At 36.6% G+C, this 27053-nt stretch overlaps 1 protein-coding gene across 1 annotated transcript in view; it reads right to left on the reverse strand.

Annotated features, from left to right (window-relative positions):
* Positions 1-990: 990 nt before the first annotated feature.
* LOC145978820 (uncharacterized) overlaps positions 991-27053 on the reverse strand; it is a 59097-nt gene continuing 33034 nt past the window's right edge. Inside the window, exons 6-10 of the mRNA XM_083111687.1 lie at positions 26618-26736; positions 24977-25169; positions 9360-9554; positions 6364-6467; positions 991-2094 (exon numbers count right to left, since the gene is read on the reverse strand). Coding sequence (XP_082967813.1) covers positions 1888-2094; positions 6364-6467; positions 9360-9554; positions 24977-25169; positions 26618-26736 — 818 coding nt within the window. The 3' untranslated portion in view covers positions 991-1887. The remainder of the gene's footprint in view (positions 2095-6363; positions 6468-9359; positions 9555-24976; positions 25170-26617; positions 26737-27053) is intronic.

Here is a 27053-nt window from a genome sequence, read left to right on the forward strand (position 1 = left end):
TAGCTTATTTTCGCACATAACTTTTAATCCTGACATGATAGCCACTTTTTTCTTTCGCATTACCGTTAATCTTGTGGTCTGTAGTATTGTTCACCATACAGCTTGTCTGTACCAAAATCAGTGTTGATCAGTGTAATCATTCAACCCATCCCCACTATGCAAGTTGGCACTTCCTTCAACATAGACCAGTACTCATGAGTTTGGATCAGCATGTTATATGAGCAGTTGGCACATGCTGGTGACAAGTACCAATTTGTTGGTTTGCCAACCAGCATAGTAGGGATGTACCTTAACCCAAGTTGTGTAGTTTCAACAACCAATGGAACTACAAAATTGGAATAATTTCCTGATTGCAGTTGGTTTTCAGAACATGCAGTTAAGTAACCCCTGTGACTTTACATCATGATTGAAACTAATATTTCAATGGCATCTAAGTGAATTATAGAAGGTACAAAGACGCGGTGGCTCAGTCGGTAACGCGTCTGACTACCATGCTAAAGGTCCCGGGTTCGATCCCCGGCCGGTTCAAATCCGGGAACTCTTCTAACGGTGGAAGCGGCCCCGGCGCCTACCCAGCGTCGAATAACATGGGTACCTGGGGGAAACCCTGGGGGGTAAAGGCGGTCAGGGGCGTGATGCTGATCACATCACCCCCACTCACGACCGGATCAAGAAAGTGTGGGGCGTTACCCCCACACCCCCTATACGCCTTCATGGCGTGGTGCTAAGCACAGGGGAACACTTTACCTTTTACCTTTACAAAAATTCTTGTTTGTATCATCAAAAACCAATGTAAAAATAAAAATTCATGTGTCACCTCTACTGGAAAGGTCTCTTCACTGGCATCAATTCATTTTGTTTTACCTTGCGTAATCTGTATGTATGCAGTAACTTGTTACTACAAGCTGCAGAAATGGACATAATGTGACGGCCACTTTGCTTGCAAAAATACTATGTAACACAAAACTTATCAGGCATATATTAACTGGCTTTTCTGGAAAATCAGTCTTTATTGAAAAATTATAAACAAATATGACTAAACATGTGTCCACAGAGAAGAAAATATGAATAATAAAAAAAAAAACTATTTCCTCCACTCGCTCATTAAAAATAAACTAATGCAGGAACAGATATAGAAATCACACTAAATTATCAACAATTCTAAACAAAAATATGAAATTATCAAATTCTCCTCGTCTGAAAAGAAGAGGAACAATGAAGCCTTCCCTATGCATCACATTGCCTTGTGGTTGACATGCTCCTTCACCTTTTAACCACCTATGAACATGAAATTTAACAAGCACTATGTTTACATTAAGTTAACATAGTTGGGAAAGTTTCCATTGTTGACATTCCTTTGTTGTGTGTGATCATATTGACTAACACACAGAACTTATCACTGACAGTGATGAGATTTCAGCCCTGCCCTCTGGCACTTTAAATGAAAGGGAAATGTGCATCCTTAGCTCTTCCGGGTTAAAATTTATATCGTCATAATAAACCTAAGCATAAAGACATCAATATTAGGGTAGCATATACCACTGCTCTGACAATAATTCTTAGAATACCAAAACAAACTGTTGAATTCAAAGAAATTACCAACTGCAGAATTTATGAATATAAAACACAGTGTTCCAATTCAATGATACAAATAATGTAGCTGGATATCTGATAACTATACAACATAAAAAAACTGAAGATACATTGCTCAAGTTTGGCCTTCGCAAAATGTACTTTTGTGTTCGGACATTTAAATGGCAAGTTCATGGGAATAAAGTTCAAAATTAAATTTCCGACAACACACAACACATCGTTCAACACAGAAGAGTGCTATGCTGTTATTTTCAAATACATGTCAACTATTTCTTGCGTTGAAAGATGACGATGCTAAGAACTGTTCCTTCCAATTCTCCCGAACATTCCACACCTCATTGTTATAGAACCACTTTCGGAACAAACTGATGAGCTGCTTGAGAATGGCATCTCAACTTTGCTTGAGATTTTCTTCGGTGAGATTCGCTCATGTTGCATCATTACCCCACTTGTTCCTTCATCTGAATGTCTCTTAACTACCAATTTATTAAATCCAATTCTCTGGAAAACAAAAATATAATAATTATTACTTTTAATAAATGTACAATAATTTCTACACCTATAACTTTGGAAGCATTCAGCCATGCATCTCATCAGTGGAAACTAGTAATATTTCACAGGAATTATTTGGAAAATCAACGTGAATTACCTTATAGTTGTTTGCTTTCACAAGCTGGTACTTTCTTTCATAATATTCATGCTAACTCATAATAGACTCATCAGAAATGTGAATAAATCCTGAAAGGTAGTAAATTATTCATTTTCATTGTCTTGATTGGTTGACTTTGTTTGTTACTTTGCTTTTCTGCCACTTTTGGCTAATCACGAAGATGAGGGTGAGAGATGAAATAAATCAGGGGACCCTCACAAAAAACACTCATGTCCACATTGTAATTCAAACCTGGGACCCCTGGGAACATAGCATGCTGTGCTTACCACTCCACCACGAAGGACAGCTTCTTTTTATTGTCATGTGATCATACCGATGTGAAGCTCTTTAAAAGTTGTGCAAAAAATTACCGGCAAGCTGGTATGAATAGATAAGACCTCATTTGTACCATTATTATTTTTGATTCATATGAGTGCTGTGCATTTTTTTTAATTGCACATGCCCATTCTTGCAGTGCTTTGCAAAAACTGAATAATCTCTAGGTACAGTTATCCACAGAGGCAGGGAGGAAATCACAGGCTAGAATTTGAGTTCTGTAAAAATGAATGTAATTTCAATTTGATTAAAAAAATTAAAAAATTGAAGTACATTATCGTGTACAAGTTTCTCAATTTAGATCTAAGAAACACGAGTTGTTTTGAAGCAGGCAGCAATGCCAACCCTATTATAAGGATGCTAAAGCTAGCACATTATGAGTTCGTGGGCACCTAGTAGTGTTGAATAATGGGGAAATCTAGCATAATTTGCAAACTTGCTCCTCAGGGAGGGAGAAATTCACTTCAAAGGATGATATTTTGAGAAAATAAAATACAATGATATCCATATCTTATTTCCGGTCCAGGAACATATTATTTTCATCTTTTCTTTATTCTCCCCCAGTTTACCTCACGGGGAACATTTCATGGCAAGAAATTGGTAGAAAGTTGTGCGGCACAAATAATACAAATGTTCCACTTTGTAATCGACGAATCATCTAAAACTTTCTCTAGTTCAATGTTGAACTGATCTTGGAAAATAGATGCATAACTTAAAATTACAATCTGAAAAATAATTATAATAATAAATTAGTTACTAATTATCAATAATAGTAATTCATTGTTATTATTATTTAAATCCTATTTAAATTTATTAGCATTTAGCATAATTTCACACATTAAACAGTTTTTCTTCTAGGGAGGTTGGCAACGCAGGGCAGGAGCCATCAGGCTTTCATGCATTCCCTCCAAGGTCTTGACGAGAATCCCAATTGTGTCAGTGTGTGTGTGTGCAAAACATGCTGCCGGGGTTGGCGTTGTCACAGAAAATGACCCCGGCAAAAGAACGATACATATGCAAGCAGGCTTAGTAAACGAAGGGGAAAAGGCTGTAAATCCGTTGAAGATGGACAGAGAGCCCATCAGCTTGCCAGCACCACGTGGCTACAATTAACATGCTACTCCTTGAAAACTGCACATGATGTTTCAATTCCATATTTTTGTTCATTAGTATAATACATATGAAAGTATGACATACTCAACTTATAAAAAATAATACATCCATTGTTACTATTATTAACAATTGGTGTTTGGAAAAATCCCCATTTGCCTTTGTGTATTATTGGATAATAGACCTTATAAAATGGGCTAAAACTCATCAACCACTGATTTTTTTTTTTTTTTTTACATATATACTGTGGAACCCCAATTTTAACTTTCTCGATTTTACATTTTCTTGCATTTTACATTTTTTCAGCTTCGTCCCCTGAAAAACGTAAAATCGACGTTCAACTGTATTTCACTTTTACATGTAATAATGAGAAGAAAAGAACACTTTAACAATGTGTAACAATTAGGGGTCCTGGAGGCCCTAGTTTTCAAAATTTCCCGAAAATTTAACAATGTCGATTTTCTCTCAAATTGGAGACAGTCATTGCATATTCTCAAAGAGTGGTCTTTTGTCGTTTTCCTCCAAATTTGGTCCATTCAGTGTCCATAGGGTTGACGCTAGAAACAAAATTCCGGAAATTGTTTCTGTAACCTGACAACACTGCTCCTCTCATGTATTGCTATTATTCTTTTCTCCACGAAGTATCAGTTTATTTTCACGGTTGTAGGGATGTGCCATTGGCACATTCTTTTTTTTTTTCATTCACTTTGGTCTATTGTGGTGGCCACGGGCATGTTGAATACCAATCTCTTTGTTAAATGTCAATTGTCTTCTTCCTTTAGCACTCATTATTGAGGAGGCACAGTGTGTGTATTTTGTCTCCACTAAAAGCCCTGTCATTCCAAAAGAAAACGAAGCTCATTTCAACCATCTACAACGATTAGTTCTCTAGCTACGATTTGTTTTCTACACCTCTGGAAGTTTGAAAAGTGCACGATTGAAAAGTTCCCATCTGGCCACACTATCCATGCATGCAAGGCTCCGGCTGCTAAAGGCAACATACCTTTTCAAGTGGGATCTGAACCACTATGTGCCTCCACCGGGTATTGAGCCGGGACCCCTTGATTACAAGGCGATGATGCAACCACTGTGCCAGCAAGGAGGCCCTTGTTAATAATAGTAATGATGCATATATTCATGATTGGGAAAAGAGAGACGCGGTAGTATATAAATACGGAGAAATTAGTACTCACTTTTATCCGCGAAGCTGTTTTTTCTTCTTTTTCGATTAATTTCAGTGGCCACTGCCACCATCCTCGTTGGATCCAACGAGGATGGTGGCAGTGGCCACTGAAATTAATCGAAAAAGAAGAAAAAACAGCTTCGCGGATAAAAGTGAGTACTAATTTCTCCGTATTTATGCATATATTGTTTTGTAATTGAGCATGTCATACCTTCATATGCATACAAATGAACAGACAAGACAGAATTGAAATATTATATGGATTTTTTTTATTATTTTTTTGAGAAATGATGTGTTAATTGTTTCCACATGGGGGTGGTAAGTAGAAAGGCCACTCATCTACTAAATGTTAAGTAATGGATTGAATAGTGGCAAAGTGCCAGAGATCCATGTTCAATCCCTTGGTTGAGTCACAACTCTTCAATCAGTACAGTGTGTTCAGTTTGGCTCGGGGCCAAAAGAGCATGTGGCTGCAGACGAAAAGGTATAGCGCAGATGTCAGCATTTTTGATCTGTAATGTCCTGCTAATTTTTACGCACGTTTCTTTAGCAAGCAGACAATTATATTTATATTGCATAACGAATACTAACCTGTGTTATAAGAGTTGTTCAAAGTGATGGCCAACTGCATTCACACATTCCCTGCATCTCTTGATGAAAATTTAAGTCCGAATTTTAATTGTTTTAAAGCATGTAATTTGTAATACCTTTATTTATATAATTTTATTAATTTTGAACATTTGAATTGAATCACACAATTATGTGAAAACTGAATCATATTGAGATGTTTGTCAGCAATTTCTATAGCCATTTCCTGGTGTTGCAGCTCCAGGTAGAGAAACAGTTAGGCAACTTGTTCTGAGATTAAGAGAAACAGAACTTCCAAGAATTGTGGATGAGGAACTTTTGCGTGTCAATAAAAGTTTCATCAAAAGATGCCGGGAATGTGTGAATGCAGCTGGCCACCACTATAAACCCAGGTTAGTACTCGTTATGCAACATACATATGCTAAAGATATGTGCGTAAAAGTAAGTGGGATGTTATGGATCGAAAATGCCCGTATCTGTTCCATGTCCTCACAGTCTGCAGTCACGTGCTATCTCGGCCCCAAGCCAAACAATGCACTGCAATTGCAAATTGTCTATATGCCAGATATTCTAATATCAGCTTGAAGAAAACAGAATCTTGTCAAAAAATGTATTACCAAAAACAAAAAGTTTTAACAATGATGGAATGTTGAATACTGACGAAAGAATTTCATGAATATGTTGTTGTTAGTTATGCGAAATTTTGAAATTTCATATTTCCACATTGCACAATTTAATGGACAGAGTCGTCTATGAAATTAATTGGATTTAACCATTAAATTGTGCAACGCGGAAATACGAAATTTCAAAATTTCATGTAAGTAATTTTAAGCTGCGTTTACCGCATCCATCATGAATGTTATTGTTGGTTAAAAAAGAGTAACCAAAAATAAACAGTACATACCTTCATCATCTTAGTCTTTGCAGGAGATGTAGATTGAAGTGAAGTGCAGGGAGAATTTCCTAACCTTTCTTTAACACTCACTTTCACAGCATTGGTTGGGTTAGCTGGTTAAAATAAAAAACAACTGTTCAATCAATCCATTATCATTGTAATAAATATGTCGAAAATGCATGAAAAGAATAGTGATCTTGTGTGTGTGTTCTTTCAAGGTTACCTCTTGCTTCAAAACTACTCCACTACTCCTGCAACAGGAATTAACTTATTGTCATTTGTTTTCTCACATATCATTTGTATACCCACTATCATTTACATACTGCTGTTCTACTTTGGGGATATTTTGTTTAACTTCAGTGATGTTAAAAGGTAACACAGGAGGAAGTGGGGGTGCAAGTAAGGCCACAGTGGACATGATGTGATCAGCACCATTATTATTCAACGTTGGGTGAACCTCAGCGTGACATACTTAAGGTTCATATTATATATAGTTAGCATCGAAATACTGCAAACAGTGGTGCAGAAGGGAGGAAGGGTGCATTGTATCTCACTAAATTCTTTGACCTGAATTGTACCCCTTATGCCTCCCCCCCCCCCCCCCAACAAATTTGACACAAACGATGTTGCCATTAAAAGATTCTCATTTTTAGTAGCTAAACACAACAAATTGCCGTTGTCCACATTATCTATCTATCCAAAAGAATCCAATCCACTGTGAACATACCACACATTGTTGTACTTGTTATCTTCCTTGATTTGTGCTGTTGGATAACCTTATGTGGATGCTAATGGGTGCAAAAATGGAATGAAGCCGAGTTTTATTCCACAATTGTACATATTTTTAAAACATGCTATATCCTGTTAATACTGCTTTTTGTTATTGATAGTACAAGGTTATGCAAATTTTACATTGAAAACTAGAAATTGTAACATCTGAAATGAAACAAAGGAATGAGTGCATCCATGGATGGACAGGCAGATGTTGAAATTTGTATCCCCCCCCCACAAACCAAAAATATTTCTGTGCCCCTGACTGCAAAGATCTTCGCCTGAGGAATGTAATTTTAAAAAAAATATTAATTAGTATTAATTAGCGAAATTTGCAACCTCTTCATAAGCATTTAACTTCCACACACAACCAATAGTAATGTTGGCAGCAGGCAAAAAGTATTCACATAAAAGTTACTTGGTAAAATGGAAGTCGGAAATGTGACAAATGTAACAGAAGAATCCAGAACTGCATAAATCAAAAACTTCACATGACTTGTCTTGGAGCAGTATACAACTATTTCATCATTTTCTTAAAATTACTGAAGTCCTGCAAATTTCATGCCAAACTTTTGAACACTGAGTGTAGTCTCAAAATCATATTTTGTTTGTCAGCCTAACTTCCATTGGCAGCATAACCTGGCAGTGACAAATGAGCAAAATTGCTGTCAACTTTTGGCATTGTTCACATATTGCACTGTAACATTTTCTAAGTAATATGGCATTGGAGTGCTTAATCATACTTTGCAGTACTTTTTATGTATATAAAGAAAGGAATTTACACAGTACAACAGACATACTTTGTAATTGTAACCATAGTGGAATATACCATTATCAAATGCAATCTGAAAATCTAATTTTGCAGAGCATCTTTAAAAGACATGCAACTCCCCCCTCCCCCCCAAAATTGGGTTCTATTTTTGAGCCAATTGCATAGCATTATATATAGACTTTCTATAAACTTAGTAAGTAACCAAAACGGAGATTGATATAAAGAGTTTTCCAATAAGAATGATGTGATTTTGAAATGAACTGGCAACTATGCTTCCAATGTTATAACTGCCACTAGTTGTCATTTGTGTTTAGTATACTGTGACAATTCATCATGGCTAAATACACGCTTCAAGAATGTTTGGTTATTATCCAAAAAAATTATGAAAATAGACATTCTATTGAACTTGAAACCAATCATAATTTTGGGCAAAAAATTATCTTTTCAGATGAAGCTCATTTCTGGTTAAGTCGATATGTTAACAAACAAAATTGTCATTTTTGGTGTGAAAACAATCCACAAGAGATTCACGAGAAGCCCTTGCATCTGCAAAATGTTACTGTATGGTGTGGTTTATGGCATGGTGGCATACTCGGACCATTTTTTTTTTCCAAACGAGGAAGGAGATGTAATTACAGTGACTGGTAAGCGGTACCGATTGATGTTAACAGATTTTTTGTGGCCAAATTTAGATTAAATTAATTTGGAGGACATATGGTTCCAACAAGATGGTGCCACATGTCACCCTGTTAATGCCACTATCGACGTATTGCAAGAACAGTTTGGTGAAAGGATAATTTCAAGAAATACAACTGTTAGTTGGCCTCCCAAGAAATTGTGATGTAACTCCTTTAGATTGCTTTTTGTGGGGTTATTTGAAATCTATAGTCTATGCAAACAGACCACAAACCCTTGATGCATTAAGATTGAACATCAAACGCTGCATTCGTGACATTAGGCACGAGTTATTGCACAAAGTCATCGAAAATTGGGTTCATCAAATTCACTCATGTGCACGAAGTCAAGGTGGACACTTAAATGATGTGTTATTCAAAACATAATGTAATAAAGTATGCTTCAAAATAATCTGAAATAGTTTTTATTTTATTTCATAAAATCATATCGTTCTTATTGGAAAACCCTATATTATTTTCAATAAAGCTGTCCACTAAAAACAACAGGATCACTTTGCTGACACATTAAGTCAAGAGCGAGCCTGTCTACGTCACTGCCAGAATATGTTGAAAAGTATTCTGCCGGCCCCCATGGCGGAGTGGTTAGCACATTGTGCTACGATGCCAGGGGTCCCGGGTTCGAATCCTGGCCTGTGCATGGATGTTTGTGAGTGTCCATTCATCAATTTCATCTTCGCAAATTAGCCAAAAATGGCACAAAAAGTGAAGTAAACTAAAGCAAATCAATCAAGTAGTGTAGTACATGACAGAAGTATATATTTTCTTACCTAAGATTCCTTCTGTTGCATTTTTTTGTTTTGCAACTTTAATTATCTTTCTAATTTTTCCGTCAGGTCCAGTAGTTTCAATAATTCTTGTTATTTTTCGGTCAGAGTCAACGAGTCCTTTAGTACCTAATCTCCCCTGTAGTTTTGAAATCTTCTTTCCTGACACCGTGTCTGCTCTAAGTGTTCCTGAAGCAGCTGATCAATAAATATAAGAATAATTATTCACACGCTCATTTACACTGCTCCACAAAACTTAAGGAATGCCAAGGAAACAAACACAAAAACAGGTTTCATCAGGGTTTATAACATGCAACGAAAATGACCAGCAACATTGCAGAATTGTATACAGGGTGTCCAAAAATCAGAAATGCATGAGACCCCAGCAGATGGAACTGGAGTATGAGAGGGCTCAGACCGTCGATACGGTATGTGACCAGAGGCCAGCATAATCTGCATTTTACCTACCCACTGCCCGCTTGCTGCGAGGACAGGTATACCTGCTCGCCTGCCCACGGCAACGAGTCGACTTGCGTCTTTACCCGGGTTCTTTGTCTTCCAGGCGCTCTGCGCTTACAAGGTAACTGGGCATTCAACAAGACCCGGGCACCTGCAAAACCTGCTGGAAGGAAACAGCCCTCCGGCAGCGTGTCGCTCCAGGTGTTTCATCACCACGTGGACAGCTTCAGCCAGTGTTGCCTACTTACGTAGGTCGTAAATCCTACGAGGTCCTAGGAGGAGCTCTCTCCTCCAAGGAGAATTTATATACTTAGCGATTTCAGTTCAGCGTAAGCAGTTTTTATCTTATTGCCAGGAAATGCACGCAGTATTACAGCTTCATTTATTTAAATGAATGATCGAGCAAACAAAAATCTCCTCACTGAAAACTAATTGCTTTTCATTGCATGGTGCCTTAACCAGGCACGCAGTGGCGCAACCAGAGGGGGTAGGGTGCATTGCTCACAAGCTTGGACGGAAATTAAGTCTAGCGGAAGGGTCAGGGTGGGGGTCAAACATTAAAGTACAAGAAAAAACAGACTAGCAGAATTTAAGAGTAGCAGGGCTAAAGGGTACTCAAGATGGAATTAATTTTCATATTTTTCTTGCATTTTCCTTCCAGACGGCCAAGGGCACCTGCAGAGGGGGAATGGAGGGGTAATTGCAACCCCTTGATTTCAAATTTTATGAAAGTAGAAATATATTATAAAATATTATCCAGTCTCATCAAGTTCAATGCCGTAGCAAAGGGGTAGCGGGAGTCGGCCCTGAGCGCCGAATGATCTAAGTGAGAAAAGTTTTAAAACAGAGAATGCTATGGCGGCCCGTGATATTATTTGCTATTAATGTTGGTTTGTTACGAGTTGGATGAATTGATTATGTAATACGTCGCTCCATGTGAAAAGAAAATATTGTAGATGGAAATTTTACATGCCATATGTCTGTACATTCGGAATGCATTTATCATGCACTTTCTTTCTTTCAAAAACAGTTTGTGTGCTTGTTTTCCATTATTAGCTAATGTGAAATTGACGTGTTGAAAAAAAATATTTCTAATCCTCTGTTTCAACACAAATGCGCGTGAGAACCGACTTCTACCCCCTTTTTGCGTGATTTATGAGGATTATAATGCCTTTCATGCTACTTTATTACTATTATTGTGATTGTTCTTGTTGGCACGTTTATCCAAGTACTTGGCCCTACCCCCCAAACGAGGGTAACGGCAATGGCCCTGGCTGACTACGGCCCTGGTGTTCGCAGTAGAACAGTGTGTTGTTCGACTCGCGACCTCAGCGTCGAACGTGACATGTTTCAGTCCTGTCCTATATCACTATATATACGTATATTGGTTGTTTACGACATATACTTATGGATCCTGTGCCACGGAAAACCTATTTCAATGTGTGGGGGGGGGGGGGGAGCAACATTCGTAAATCTCATTTCATTGGTGATGTGGCTTACGAAGCTTCGAGTTCCCTTTTTTAAGTAGTGAAAATCTATTGCAGTTGGCAACACTGCAGAACGGTGTGGGCCAGGTGCAGTTTCTACTCGAAGCAACTACGTCATGCAGAGGGAGGGGTCTGCAGTTGATGGAAAGAACGAACTGAGACCTACTAGGTATCGTAAGACTGCGGGTACCCGGCGGGTCTACAATGCCTGCCAGGAACGATCTGTGCAGGTGGGCATACAAGCTGCTCAAGCGAGGGTGTTGCGCAGGTTGCATGGCATTTCAGGAGCGATGTCTCGCGAACGGGTCTGCTCCAGGTCTTGTGCAGGCCTTTATATGTGACCACCTCACACAGACAAACATGCACAACATCTGGCCACCGCTCTGGATGAGATTGGTAATCAATGCTGGAGGGATACGGGGCCACTCATGTAAGAGGGCATTCCTCGGGTCAGGAAGGGTCCATGGTGGTGGGTTACGCTGCACAGTTGTTACCCAAGTGCATCCCTAACATGCTCAAAAGAATTGAGGCAGGTTTTAGGTCAAAGTGACACATGTCAATTGGTTAATTTGGTTTATTTTACTTCATGAAAATGAGGATGAGTGGTGAAAGTGATGAAGGAATATGCACAAAGAACACCCATGCCAGGCCAGGACCCCTGGCATCGTACTATGTTGTGAATATGTTGCCTGGAAATTAACCTTCAGAAATGGGTGGAATGCAATTTTTTGTAAAGAAGTGACATAACAAGCTGCACATGTCCCCTGCATGTCACTCAGACTGGGTCATTTTCTCAATACTGTACATTATCTTGCCTTGGTCTGATAATTACATAATACGAGTGGATGCTTTATCACGGACAATAGAGGCCTGTCGCTTGTCACTTTGGTGCAACACCATGTGTCATTTGTTGCTTTGGTCTTAAAACTGCCTTAATTATAAAATAAAGACTAAAAAGGAATTTAAAAAATCTAAAAATTAGATGTTATTTGGCAATAACTAAAATTTTATATTTTTCCATAAGTACAACAGGGTCTACAATAACAGTACGCAAATGGTTAATAAATATTTCAGTTCTTGTTTACTACATTCTGTGTTGTTTTAAGCAATAGAATTGTACAGATGGAGAAAAAAACATGTTTTCGCTACTTTTGGCATGTTCACTTCAACTCATTGCACAAAAACAGTACGACTGAACATGGTAAAGGTCTTTCTTTTTCTTGTATGTACGCATTGCTTGCATTGTAGAATTTTCCTGTAGTTTACAGTTATTACAAGCATAAGAAAACAGTTTTTTTCTTTGTGACGTTTCAGGAGAACACAAGCTCCTTTCACCAGACGTTTATTTTCATTTTGACTAAAGATACAGTTATAACAATGGTTACTAATCTTTTAAACAAAAAGAATCCCTTATATAATGGATGTTGTCAATGTTACATTGTTGTAATATAGCAACTTAACTGAAAAGAAGCAGTCTGTTTTATTTTTATTTCAGATTATTATTATTTAATTATGAATCCCAAATATCATCAGGTAATTCAAATTCATCATTGTTTTCACAAAGTCTCTCTCGATGTTTTCTGTTACATTAAATTTTAAAGATGGTGGCTTACTCCATTTGTGAAAAAGAAAACTCCATACTGGATCTATGTTACCATTTTCATTATTTAATTTATTCCAGTGTTCTTCTCCAATGAACGAAGCTTCCCAGACATTCAACTCTGTGTTTCCCGCTAATCTTTTTAAAACCCTCCTCTTTCTCTCGAAACCCTAAAACTAAAATAATAAATGAGGTAAAGAAAGTAATTGAATGCAGTATCACAATACCAAGAGAAATGAAGAAAAAACTCAATTGTCAAAAATTCAACCCTGTCGATTGTCTTTGGACTACCAAAAACTCACAAACCAGGAACTCCAATACGACCCATCATTGCAACTTTCACACATCCTGCATACAAACTATCCAAATATTTAGTTGAAAGACTTGCTATAATTAAACAACAAACACCATTCAGTGTTAAAAATGCATATGAAGTGAAACAGAAACTTAAAAATATTGTTTGGAATAATGAGTATCGTATTGCAAGTTTTGATGTTGAAAATTTATATCCTAGTGTCCCAATAGAAGGTGCCACAGATGCATTACACGGATGGCTTATTGAGATGAAGGTTTACCCAGTAGAATCATGGGAAATGGTTCGATGGTTTACTGTATGTGCAAATTAAAATTACTTTATATTTGATGGCAAAATCTATCAGCAAAGTAATGGTCTATCAATGGGAAACCCAGTATTCAGAATCATCTCCAGCATTTTCCTTCATTACATAGAATCTCCAATTGTTAATGAGATAGGTGCGGATATCAAACTCTACATCAGATATGTAGATGATGTGCTAATTATTGCTAAAAATGAGAACACCATCAAGGACGTATTTAAATTGTTAAATGAATCACATCATCGCATAAAATTCACTTGCAAACCCATGAATAACAATGTAATTTCTTTCCTTGATTTGCAAATTAAGACAACTGACTCAACAATTCAAACATCAGTCCATAGGAAAAAATTAGCAGATTCAGAACATTCGCGTATAACAATGGATAACATATTTTTAATTTTTTTCCTGAGAGCACAAAGACAATGTTCTAATAATAAAGATATCAAAAATGAAGAAGAAAGGCTTTTTAATATAGCAAAAGAAAATGGCTTTCACACTAACAGAATAAACCAAATCAAAAAACAAGTCGCAAGAAAACTAAAGGAAAAGAGAAATACAGACAAAGATAAGGGATTCTCACATAACATTGCAAAAATTTTTAGAAGTTTTAATTTCAAAATTGTTTTTAAATCACCAAGAAGTTTGGAATGTACATTTAATGAATTCAAAATGAGAAACTCTCTACCAGATGTGGAAACCACAGGAATATATACTATAAGTTGTTCATGTTCAAAGGATTATGTGGGACAAACAGCAAGGAAAATGGCACGAACACGATTTGGACATTATAAATCTAAACCCAAGAACAGGTTTGTCAACTCATATCATCGAAGAGAAGCATTTGATTAAATAGAGAAGGGTTTTAAAAAGATTGATGGGAAACACAGAGTTGAATGTCTGGGAAGCTTTGTTCATTGCAGAAGAACACTGGAATAACTTAAATAATGAAAATGGTAACATAGATCCACAGGGTGGCTACAAACAAGCAAAAATAAAATTCCCTGACTTTTCCAGGTTTTCCAGGACAAAATTTACATTTTTCCCTGACAATTACAAACTAAACTACATCGATGTCTTTGCAAATGGAAATAATAAACTCATACAGATCCAGGTATAGATTTGTTAAGTACCAATATTATCTTCTATGAAATTGAATTCAAATCATAGAGAATAGAGAAATTAAGTCAAACTGCAAAATAGTGAATTTGGAAAATTATTACAATTCACAAGCTAGGGAAGGATTACGGAATTTTGTCATACGCAGTAAGTTTAAAATAAAATACTTGATTATTTTTAAAGTTACGTCTAAATGAGATAAGAGTGAAGAGTGAATGATTAAGAAATACAATTTGTAATTTATCAGTCTCCTAATACATTCTCGGTCTTATATGTTGATATTTCCACTGAGGTTTGGAACCCTCTGCTTTCAAGAACCATGAGTGCGGACTCATTTTTCAATGCATAAAGCTACTTCTCTCTTCTCTGTAAAGCAAACAACTTAACTCTTGCATATAAGTGAAACAACTGAATCGAACAAAATAAAGTGTCATATTTCCTTACACTATCAATGATATTTCTGCTTCAGTACAGAATATTCAAGTGAAGTACTGTGAAACTGACAACATGCAGTTATACCATTAATTCTGACGAAAAGGATATGTAGGTATTAGAAATTTAACGCAAGGCATTTATAGAATTGCATTGTATAGGTACCCGATTTAGCTAACCACACATTGAAACATGAAAACACTAATAATATAAGCTTCTGAAAGTTCATATACGAGGGGCATCCTGAAAAAAGTTTCAATGGTGCCTATACGCAGCACTAGTGGTCGGAGTACACACATGCAGGCAGGAAGAAGTGGCACGTAACTGTAATCTGGTACAGTTGCAATGCAGCAGTTTTAGGACAGTTCTAGTTTAAAGATTGCAGCTCTCACACAGTCTCCCACCGACTGCGATGTAGCCTACATTGCATGCTCAGAATTTGGCACAGAGCCACCAGCAATCGTGTGAGGTGTGCAGACCGGACGTCGTGAGTAATAGTATAGTCAGACGATGGTGCAGACAATTCACGGAAGGCCAATCGAATGTGCACAACCCCATGCAGCTGAGTACACACGGACCCTTTGCATCACTTCAGGTGAAAGATCTTGGACCACTCCCTGTACAGTCCTGGCTTTGAATGTACCGACTTTCATCTCTTTGTTTAACTGAAGAGGTTTCTGGCAGGGCAAGGATTTGACAGCTACACTGCGGTAGAGAGAGTTCCAGTCTTTGCTGTGAGACACATATGCCATGGGCATACAAAATTTAGTGCCATGCTACGACAAATGCCAGAACAATGGTGGTGATTATGCCGAAAATTAGGTTCGGACTCACTGTTACTAATGTAATAAATTACAACTGATATTCTTGTTTTATTTATGCCTAATCGGTAGGGACCTTGATATTTTGTTATTTTTTTTTTAAATTGGTGTGTTTTCTTCTTTTTTTATTTTTTACTATACGGTGTTATTTTCCCCAAAATTCACATTTTCTTTTAGCGCATTTTCTGGCAAATATCTGAAATTATACCTTCATGGTGTTTTTAAACTACTGTTTCAAATTGTAAGTCACATGGCTTACACCTCTTCGTGAGAGTTTGATATCTTGAATTTTTTTTTTGGGGGGGAAGTTATTTTCCATAGGCCTTTTTTTAATTTTAAGGTAAGGATTTTAGATAATGGAATTTTCCCCGTATATACTGAAGGGTGCATAATGACCATAAGTGGCGACGCACCCAAAAAATTAAAATCAATCAATCTCACGTGACAGATACCGATATATTATGGCACCAAAAATTGGCATTATCTTTTTTTGACTTGTTAGTGTTGCGTTTCCCAAAATTCGCGTTTTTGTTTTAGAACATCTATCTGCCAAATATACCGAAACGTAATACTCCATTGTGCTTTTAAACTATTATTTTAAATTGTAGGTCACATGGTCTACGTATATTCGTGACAGTTTGATATGTTGGAACAGATTTTTGAGGAAGTAAAAGTAAAGTGCTCCCCTGCACTTTTCCATGAAGGTGTATAGGGATGATATGATCAGCAATATGTTCCTGGCTACCTTTATTCCTCAAAGTTTCCTCAAGGTACCAGCTTCTCACATAGTAGTCAGACGCCCTAATGACTGAGTTCCATTATTACTCGCTCGACAAATGCCGATGGTGCGCACTTAGCTTGGTAATTCAAAACATATCTCGTGCGACAAATACGAAGATGTGGCTCCCATGTGACGGTAGATACGCACTCGATCTCCTGTTAGAACCCTGCCACTTTGCTCTGTGATGCAAATGGTTTTGATAGGAGTTGAAAAAATCGTGGGAAAAACATGATTTAATGTGGTTGCCAGAATTATTTCATGTACGTATAACTCTATAGTTTACTCTTGAGTAAAATGTTGGAAAACTTGCATGTTCTATGTACACAAACATGGCCTAGAAAAGACAAGAATGTTGGATTTCATTGAATTTTTCGTTGTTTTAGGACATTTCAAAAAAAAAAAATCGCTAAAAACGTCAACAATTCGCATTTTATGCCAAATTTCAATATTTCGAACGGGCGAAAAATGTGTCCAGACATCACTGCACATTCCTAAACATAGCTTCGCAGCAATTACCATTTTTCATGGTTTTGGCGTTTGTGAAAAATCAATGTCCCTACTAATTGGAAATTACTTTCTGGCCACCCCTCGTATAAATCAGTAGATGGAAAGTGAAAATTTAGCAGGGGTGGCAGAGAAAAGTCAATTCTTGAAGAAAGTGATTTGCTTTTATGATTGAATGATTTGAGTAAATATGATATTAACATTTATTATTAGTATTTTATTTCATAATATTGGACATTAACCTTACTCAGTGAGAGATTAATGACCATCTCTCATGAGTTCAAACAGACAGGACAGAGAGTGGCGTTAATTTCATTGCAATACTAGTGTTGCAATAAATTTGAGGTTGGGAGCATGCACCAGTGGCGTATGCAAAGGGGGGGTTACGGGGTTTAAACCCCCCCCCCCTTGAGCTTGTGAAATATTATGAAAAATGCTGTGAAAAATAATTTAAATGGCCAATTTACCACAGTCAGAGATCTGGGACAATACTATTACTATTACTACATCTACTACTACTACTACTACCACTACCACTAATAATAATAATAATAATAATAATAATAATAATAATTTGAATTATTATTTCCATGTAGCATGGAGAAAAGCACAGCATTCCAAGCACACGCGTCTTTCAGAGTGATGCCTTGAAAATAAGCACAAGTTCTTGAAAGTGAAATATGAGGGTAACTATGATTTAAAAGAGAAATAAAATGTTTTGTATTTCAGTTGCAACAATGTTCAATACTCTGGCGTACGCAGTTTTTTTGGGGGGAGGGGCCGGAATAGTAAATGTGGATAACACATGGCTTTGTTTTGGAGGGCAGGATGCATAATAAAATATTTCGTATTTTTGGAGCTTTTCAGTCTATTAAAATTTTATTCAAAGACAAAAATGGTAATCGGGACTCACTTTAAAAGAGGTTTCGTATTTACACATTTTGATTTTTTAAAGTTCTTAACGGATTTTTATTTGAAAATTCTGATTTTCTCAAAATTTTGGTAGGGGCTGTAGCATCATCGGTAGAGGCATGCATATTTCGTTTTTGACAAAAAGAAAACGAAATTTGAAATAACAAATTGCAATGTTAATTTTTAAGGTTTCTGAAAGGTGTGAGGTGCATTTTCCTACCCTGTTTTGTCACGAAATGATGCGAAATGAACTGCAAAATGCGAAATAGACTCTTAAACACGAAATTTACCGTTTATATACCGACGCGACACTTTCTGAAGTCTGAAGTATCCTGTGTGTTATGCAATTCACGGAAAATTGATTAATTTTGCTGTAAATATTTGAAAAACAAAAATGGACTCCTCTATACAGGAATAAACTTAATATTCTGGTAATGATTTAATGTGCTATTAGAAGGGATGTGTTTATTTTGTGTAATAGTGCAGTTTTTAAATCAAATTTGGGATTATTTTCACATTTTTAAAACCAAAATGTAATTTTATATACCGCTTTTTCACCGCTATAACAGCGAAATTTCATTTTATTTACAGCTTTTGAACCCGAAATTGACTCTGTTTTTATACTGAAATTTTGCTTTTTTATATACCAAAAGTATGTGCCTCTAACCATCGGCCATGCCTCTACGTACGCCAGTGTTCAACGAACATGTATTTTTTTTGTGTGAACAATGAGAATTAACTAAAGAAAATTCTTGGTTCGTTGTTAGAGGCTAATGTATAGACAAAGGCTAGGCGGACAAGAATACAGTCACCAGTCTGCTTTCCCATTGTATTATTTACCGCAGCACGTTTGAATGTCTCTCTTTAAAATGTCTCACCTTGTTGACTAGACAATTATTCAAATGACAAGAAGCTTAACTATTGTAAAATGTTTTGTTGGTAAGAACAGCGAGACAATCCAGATGTGAATTATCGGGGACATTTATGCGGGGAAGAAGCCGGAAAATTTTCAACCAATTTCGGGAATCTAATCCGGATCTCCCGCGTGATTGTCAGACGCTCTACCGACCAGACCACCGCAGCTCCTTGGATGAGTTCCATACTTTCATTATTTCAATTTATTTTAATATATTTTCTTGTTTTATGGATTTTTTTCACCCTTAAAATGTCTCACCTCGTTGACCAGACAAAAAACAAAAAAAAAAAAATGCTCCCAGGATTTGATAAAAATTGAATGATTAGAAAGTAATTTCATTCTATTGTTTTCATAAATGGTATATTTATGTAGATCTCTACTACATAATAGTAGTAGTGGTATTAGTAGTATTATTAGTAGTAATTCAGCTAATTAATTAATTATAAGTATTATTAATTAATTGTGATTATTATTATTTAATTAAAGTATAATAAATCAAAGGTAATGTGAATTTGGAGAAAGTTTTAGAAATAACCCCCCCTTGACGAAATCCTGCGTACGCTACTGGCATGCACTTGCCAATTTTTATAACGTTCACCAATGCAGATTTATGTTTCACTTTTTCGTGATAGTATTCAATATATATCCCGTTTGGTTGGATTCTTCTTGATATCTAATAATAGTGCAATGTCATTGTAAACGTATGTTAACTTGTGCGAAACCAGTCAGGATGATGAAATAAATCCTTCGTAAGCACTGCTACATTAAATAAGGTGAAGTGAGCCAGAAGAGTAATAAAATTCCAGCAGCATATTTGCAGTCTAAAGCTCTTCTTGTTTATGCATTCAATTTTTTTTGGATGTTGCAGTCCATGCAATTTCTGTCGCAGGTTGCAGTGAGGTACTTTGTCGGGTGGCGATATTCGACAAAAATCGTATGTATCAATGGAACCCTTTAGTTTGCCCAACAAAATGCCTTACTACGACGTCCGACAACTATCGGACGGCACCACCCACTCTTATCCCCTCCATCTGTTGAGAAGTTCCCTTACTACTCCCATACGGACAAGAAAAAAATTAATTCAATGCATTTTCCACGTAATACAGATTAGAGGCTTTACCTTTACTTCCCGATGATACCATATGGTATCATGGTGCTGATTACGAAATGAATGTGCTTCTTGGACCTTCATACTCTTATGTTTGGGTGGAAACTCTGACACAGGTCTTAAGCAAGCCTGGGTAATTCATATTGATGACCAACCTCCCCCCTCTCCGCAACATATCCATGCCACATTTCCGAACAGTTTCACATTTTGGCTCATTATTCAACTTGTATGGCACCCAGGAACATGAAACATGTTTGAATCTCTTTGGAAACGTCCATTCTTTGAAAGGAATACTAAGGTTTGCGCATTCTCCCCAAACAGCAGTAGAAGAGGGGGCAAATTCCAGATTTTTGTTTTTCTTTCATTGAAATTCGGTGGTCGCCTCCCCAAACCCCCCTTCCTCAGTTCGGCGTTCTGAATTGTACACGGTTGCATGCTCTGATGTTCTAGCTGCAAAACAAAACTTATCCGAAGTAGATTGCTCTTATAGTGCCCGAGTTATAACAATTTTCCTCCAAAAATGCAAATTACCTATATTTCGTAAAAAATATTTTTTTTAAAAAAAAAATCACATTTTCGCTTATTATTCAACTTGTATGGCACCCAAGAACATGAAACATGTTGAGTTCTCTTGAGAAATGTCCATTCTTCGAAAAGAATACTAAAGTTCGCGCCCTCTCCCCAAAAATGGGGGGGACGAAGGTGCAAACTCCAGATTTTCATGTTTTTTTCATTGAAATTCGGGGGTCGCGCCCCCAAACCCCCTTCCTCGGTTCGGCATTCTGAATTGTACACGGCTGCATGCGCTGATGTTTTAGCTGCAAAACAAAAGTTATCCGAAGTAGATTGCTCCCATAGTGCCAGAGTTATAACAATTTTCCTCCAAAGAGTGTTCGAATTTTAAAATTCCGGCCAAGAAACCAGGGCGAGAGAATTTTTTTTCTCTCTCTCCTCCTGCCATCACTGGTTTCTGGCACCGTGGTTGTGTTGCGCATAAAAGGGGCCTTAAAGTTGAGGCCGAAACTTACGAACGAGATTTCCTGTTCCCGTGCAGAGTTCCATAACGATATATTTAAATAAATAAATTTTAAAAAAATGAAAAAAAGTCAATGAAGACGAAATTCCCTGACATTTCCCTGACTTTTTTTGACACCTCAAATTCCCTGACTTTTCCCGGTTTTCCAGGTTTTCCAGGTCTGTCGCCACCCTGATCCAGTATGGAGTTTTCTTTCACAAATGGAGTAAGCCACCATCTTTAAAATTTAATGTAACAGAAAACATCAAGAGACTTTGTGAAAACAATGATGAATTTGAATTACCTGATGATATTTGGGATTCATAATTAAATAATAATAATAATCTGAAATAAAAATAAAACAGACTGCTCCTTTTCACAGTTAAGTTGCTATATTACAACAATGTAACATTGACAACATCCATTATATAACGGATTCTTTTTGTTTAAAAAATTAGTAACCACTGTTATAACTGTATCTTTAGTCAAAATGAAAATAAATGTCTGATGAAAGGAGCGTGTGTTCTCCTGAAACGTCACAAAGAAAAAACTGTTTTCTTATGCTTGTAATAACCGTAAATACAGGAAAATAATGGTAAAGGTCGATTCACCTACTTTTACTTCGTAAAAGTCATTGGCTGTACATGTTGCATATATGTAACGTATTTACTCATGTATAAGGCACACTTTTTCCCAAAATTTTTGCCCCCAAAAACTGTGGTGCGCATTATGTATGGAATAATTCAGACAGCCAACATGAAACCGTACAGGGTCATTCCATGATTTTGTGACACTTGCATTGATTTTTCCATGTTTACGGAACCCTATCATATCGCTGGCCTTGACGTGAACTGGAATGGAGGAGTGGGGGGGAATGTAGGGGAAATAGAGGAGAAAGAGAGGGGAAGTGCCGGACCTCACGCTCTACGAGAAATCATTGTAGTATTGCAGCACAAGCGGACTGTGGGTATTCACATTTTTAAAGTCTTATCATTCCAAGGAGCAGTTTCTAATCGGGGAAACAGCATGGTAGTCTGACATGCACCTGTAATGGGTTTTAGTTTTTTTATTGTTTTTTAACCACACACCTTTTACCACTCCTATATCCTGTACCTATGGAGAGTTCGACGTGGTTATGATTTATACATAACCTAAACGTGAGCAGCCTGAGGAAGGGAGCAGTTGCATCCTGAAACGTCGCAGGAGTTACCTAGATACTCGCACAACGTAAGTTATTAATATATATATATATATAAGCAAAAAGAAAAGAAAATGTATTACTGGCCAAATAATATAGAGCATTCCCTGACATTCGCTACGAGACTCAGCGGAAAGCGGCCCGGCATCGGCGCTTGTCTTTCCCGGTGAATGGGTCTGCGACAGTTACTTATATTAAACCTCGTAAAAAAGTTTAGAGTAACAGGGTCAGTTCTGAATAAAAGTGGAAACAAAAATGGGGAAATAAAGTATACAAAGACAATCCGCACACCATCCGTGAGTTAAAAGAGAGTATTGTACGAAAAATCGGGAGAATTACAGTAGACGAACTTGCACGTGTAAATGCCAATTTCCTTCGGAGATGCCAGGAATGTGTTGCAGCAGAGGGACATCATTTTCAACACCTTCTGTAGTCAAGGTTAGTACACAATATGAAAACTGTAATTTTAATAGCCGACTCTAGTGACTGTCGCTGATCCGTTCACCGGGAAAGACAAGCGCTGATGCCGGGCAGCTTGCCGCCGAGTCTTGTAGCGAATGTCAGGGAATGCTCTGTATATGCAGTGTGTAAATACAGGGTGGCCACTCTAGGAACACCATAAAATTCAAGTATAATTCAGGGATTTCAAGGCGAACTTTCCAAAAATTCAAGGGTACAACCAGATGTTTTCTCTATTTCAGCCTTATGTATTACCGTCTCTCACCACCCACACACAAATATATTGACAATATAAAGGGCCTGTGTGATTCCAACATATCAAAGATTCTAATTCAATCCAAGTAAATAGTAGCTATATATATTTGAGAGGTGCGGAGTTTACACATCTGCAAACACAAGTCACAAATGTTACGGAATAAAGTAATGTACGAAAAATTGTATAAGGATTTCAAACTCAAATTTACCTAATAAACTAAAAAATATCTTATCTTGCAATAATCTTCAATCTGTGAGATAGATTCTTCTGCAAAGGACACTAACAAAGTAGAATGAATTGAGAGTATTTATAAATATGTAGTACACATTGAATGGGATTTGGGTTAAATAAAAGTTGTAATTTTTCACATCTACGGAGAAAAATTCACGCAAATTCAAGCACAATTCCTGGAGCCAACAATTCATGCATAATTCCCGGAATTCAAGGAATTCCCAGTGAGTAGCCACCCTGAAATACCTTAATGAAAGAAATCTTGTGCTGCTAATTGCCAGTTTGAGGGTCCATGATTGTTTGTCACTTTTCCCCTTCAAAAACCAGGGTGAATACAGTATTATATTAAGTAGGGATAGGCCAATATGAAATTCTGGCGATACCGATAAAGTTCCAATATAAAATTTACCGATACCGATATTCTACTGATCCGATAAAATTCCAAATGGTCCTTAAAGAACCTGAATGGATCACTGACCTCCTTGATAAATGCATGTTTCGAGGTTACTGCAGTGCAAAAGACTGAATGCCTGACTGACTGAATTGTTGTTTTAAACCCACTTTACGCACAGAAAGTGAAAATTTCTATTTTTGCCAACTTTTTTGGCATTCTGGAACACTGTGCGATGCTTGAAATATGTAACAATTAAAAGTTGTTGAAAATATTGATCAATATTAAGTATGCAGCAATTTACCAAGAGTTTTGCTTTCAAATATTGAACTACTTGACTGATCGACTTATTTTACTTTGCTTTTCTGCCACATTTGGCTAATCGCAGAGATGAGATGAATGATGATGAGATGGATCAAGGGATATTAAAAAAAACATGGGGACGACCCAACACAAGCCCCACAGAGGATTATACTGGCTGTGAATTCAGACATCAGTCTTGCAAGTCTGAAAAATGCAGTCCAGGGTGTACTACGTGGAAGGGAGGTTGGCATTTGAGTGTCTCTAGAAAGGGTCACCCCTATTCAAGAACTTTATCAGAATATTAAAATACATGTTATGTAATCACAAAATACAGTTTTTCAGGCAAAACTTGTGCACAATGAAAAGGAACTGAATTTTGCATAATTTCCAGGATAATTAGACTCCACAAAAGTGTCGAATCGCAATTTTGGAGACGTCATGAAAGATCAAAATGCAGGAAAAGTATCGGCTGGTATTGATAAATAAATTCCAGCAAATACTTTCCTACACCAATACATCAACATTAGTATTGGCTAAGCCATAAAATGTAGCAACCATTGCGATTTTGTATGTTCCATTTCCTTTGTTAATTAATATATGATGGAAATTCTTGCTGGAAATTCATTTTAGAAAACCAAAACACAAGAATTGTCCTCTAAAATTCTGAAAATTCAATATAAAAAAAAAGCAGAATCATTCACTCTATTGGACAATGTTTACGGAAATACTGTATTGGCAACATTATTTATAATTGTTACAAATAAACACATACACCTTTATGACCAAATAATGATAAACAACTGAATAATCTGCTCAATCCATAATGTATTTTACTCTTTCATTTCTATTTCAATTGATATTTGGAAAGTATTTTTTTATTATTTTCAAATAAAGAATTATAAAATACACATTGCTACAATGAATTGTCAATATGAATCTTCATCTGCAGAAGTTATCAGCTAACGAGAGATACTATAGTGTACAGTAATCACATGTATGAAGGTTACTTACTCTTAGAAGGTAAAACTTTCCTCTTGGTTGGGGCAGAGTGTTTGAATATGCCTGCATACTGCAAAGGCTCTTCTTCATGTCTTGTATCTTCTTCAATATTTTCGAACTCATCCACTCCTTCCATTTCATCATCTTCCATACTAGATGATGATGCTCCTGCAGCTTTATCTCCCAGTCGTGAAAAGACAGATGACTATCAAAGAAAATTACAGTTAAATACATTACTTGCAAACACACAATAATTGACAATGATACATTCTAACATCATGTGTCAATGTGACAATATATTTAAATATTTTGTGAAAATAGTGACTGAACCAGGGTCTTTTGTGTGCAAAGTTTTACCATTGAGCTACCCACCACTCCAAACAGTTGATTTTTATGTCCATTCAATTGTAGAAATTATGAAAGTGACAAAGAAATAATAAACAAAAATAAGACTTCCTGGTTATTAATAAAATAATATCTTATATATAAATATAAAGATAACAATAAACTCAAGACTTAACGAGGTAACCAACAAATGTTTACGTTGAGAAATTAAGAATAAACATTTGGAAACTGATTATGCACTCTGACCCTATATACAGTAAACTAAGCAACAGACCTCTTAGTATCAATAAGCAATACGATTAATTTTCAAACCTTTGTCATTCTCCCATCTCCCTTGATTAGTAGACAACAAAAATAAATAATGAACAGATAAAATACATAAAGAGTACAAACACATTCATGCCATCCTGGATTAAAATCCTTGCATTACACTACCCACTCTGCATTAAGGCCACGAGGAACAGTTTCAATGTTCAGTCTTTCTGAAAAGACTCTAAACCGCCCTTCCACCAATGACCTTCACCTGTGGTCACCATTGAGTTCTGAAATTTACTTTCGCCACACTCTGTTGGTGCAAAATTAAATAAAAATCATATTTAAGTATAGTTTACAGGCATGAAAGTAGGTGTCTCACAGCAGTTCTGTGGACACCGTGATGTATCCAGGCTTTGGAAAGTATCAATCGGTATTGGTATTGGTATTTATGGTAAATAAAAGATCGAGATATCAGTACAAAAACTGGGCATATTTCGGAATCAAAAGCGGTAAATAAAATGGCATTTCGGTGTTAAAATGGTGAATAAAAGCTAAATTCGATTTAAAAACTATACTTTTTACACAAAATTAACATTTCATGTATATAGTTATCAGAGTACTAAATTTATTTCTATGTAAAGGAGTCCATTTTTTGCTTCTCAACATATTTACAGCTGAATTAATTAATTTTTTTGTGATTTGCATCAGAATTAATCAATTTTACATGATTTGCATAAGTTACAGGATAATTCAGACCTCAGAAGGTGTCGGATCTGTAAATAAACTCCAAATTTTGTGTTCAAGAGTGAATTTCGCATTATTACGTGACAAAATTTGGTATCAAAATGCACCTAACACCTTGCAAAAACATGAAAAATTAATATTACAATTTGTTTTTTCACATTTCGTGTTTTCATCAAAAACAAAAAATGCATGCCCCTAGATATTGGTAATTAAATCTGAACGTATACATATACACCACACCAGCTCAGCTCTACTTAATGTTCATAACAGCTAAAGATGTCAACTGGAATGTAAAGATTAAGAGCATACCTTGTCAGTTTTTATGATGTTGGTGCCCAACCCTGTAATAGTTATACGTGGCTTATCTACATCAGCTGTCGTACTAGATACACCATCCCCTAGTCTGTCAAATACAGTTTTCTTGGGAACTACAGGGGAAAAATATACAAAAAAATTGAAACTCAAGAGTACAAAGTTAGCAAACACAAAAAAGTTTATCACGTGTTCTGAATGTACTATTCCTAGGGATTTTAATTTTGTTTCAAACACTAAATAAAGTTACTTATGGAAAGCAAATGTAACTAACTCTATGTCCCAGTGGACTGGTTGAGTGGTGACATCACTAGCAGTCCATGTCCCGGATGTATGTTTCCAAACAAAACTTTCAACCCGCTTGCTCCTATCCTTTTGCATTGAAAATTTATGGGAAAGGGATAATTTTAGTTACAGTAACAGCAGTAATCAA

The sequence above is a fragment of the Lepisma saccharinum genome, chromosome 25, assembly GCF_977018435.1.
Source record: "Lepisma saccharinum chromosome 25, izLepSacc3.1, whole genome shotgun sequence".
Taxonomy (NCBI): domain Eukaryota; kingdom Metazoa; phylum Arthropoda; class Insecta; order Zygentoma; family Lepismatidae; genus Lepisma; species Lepisma saccharinum.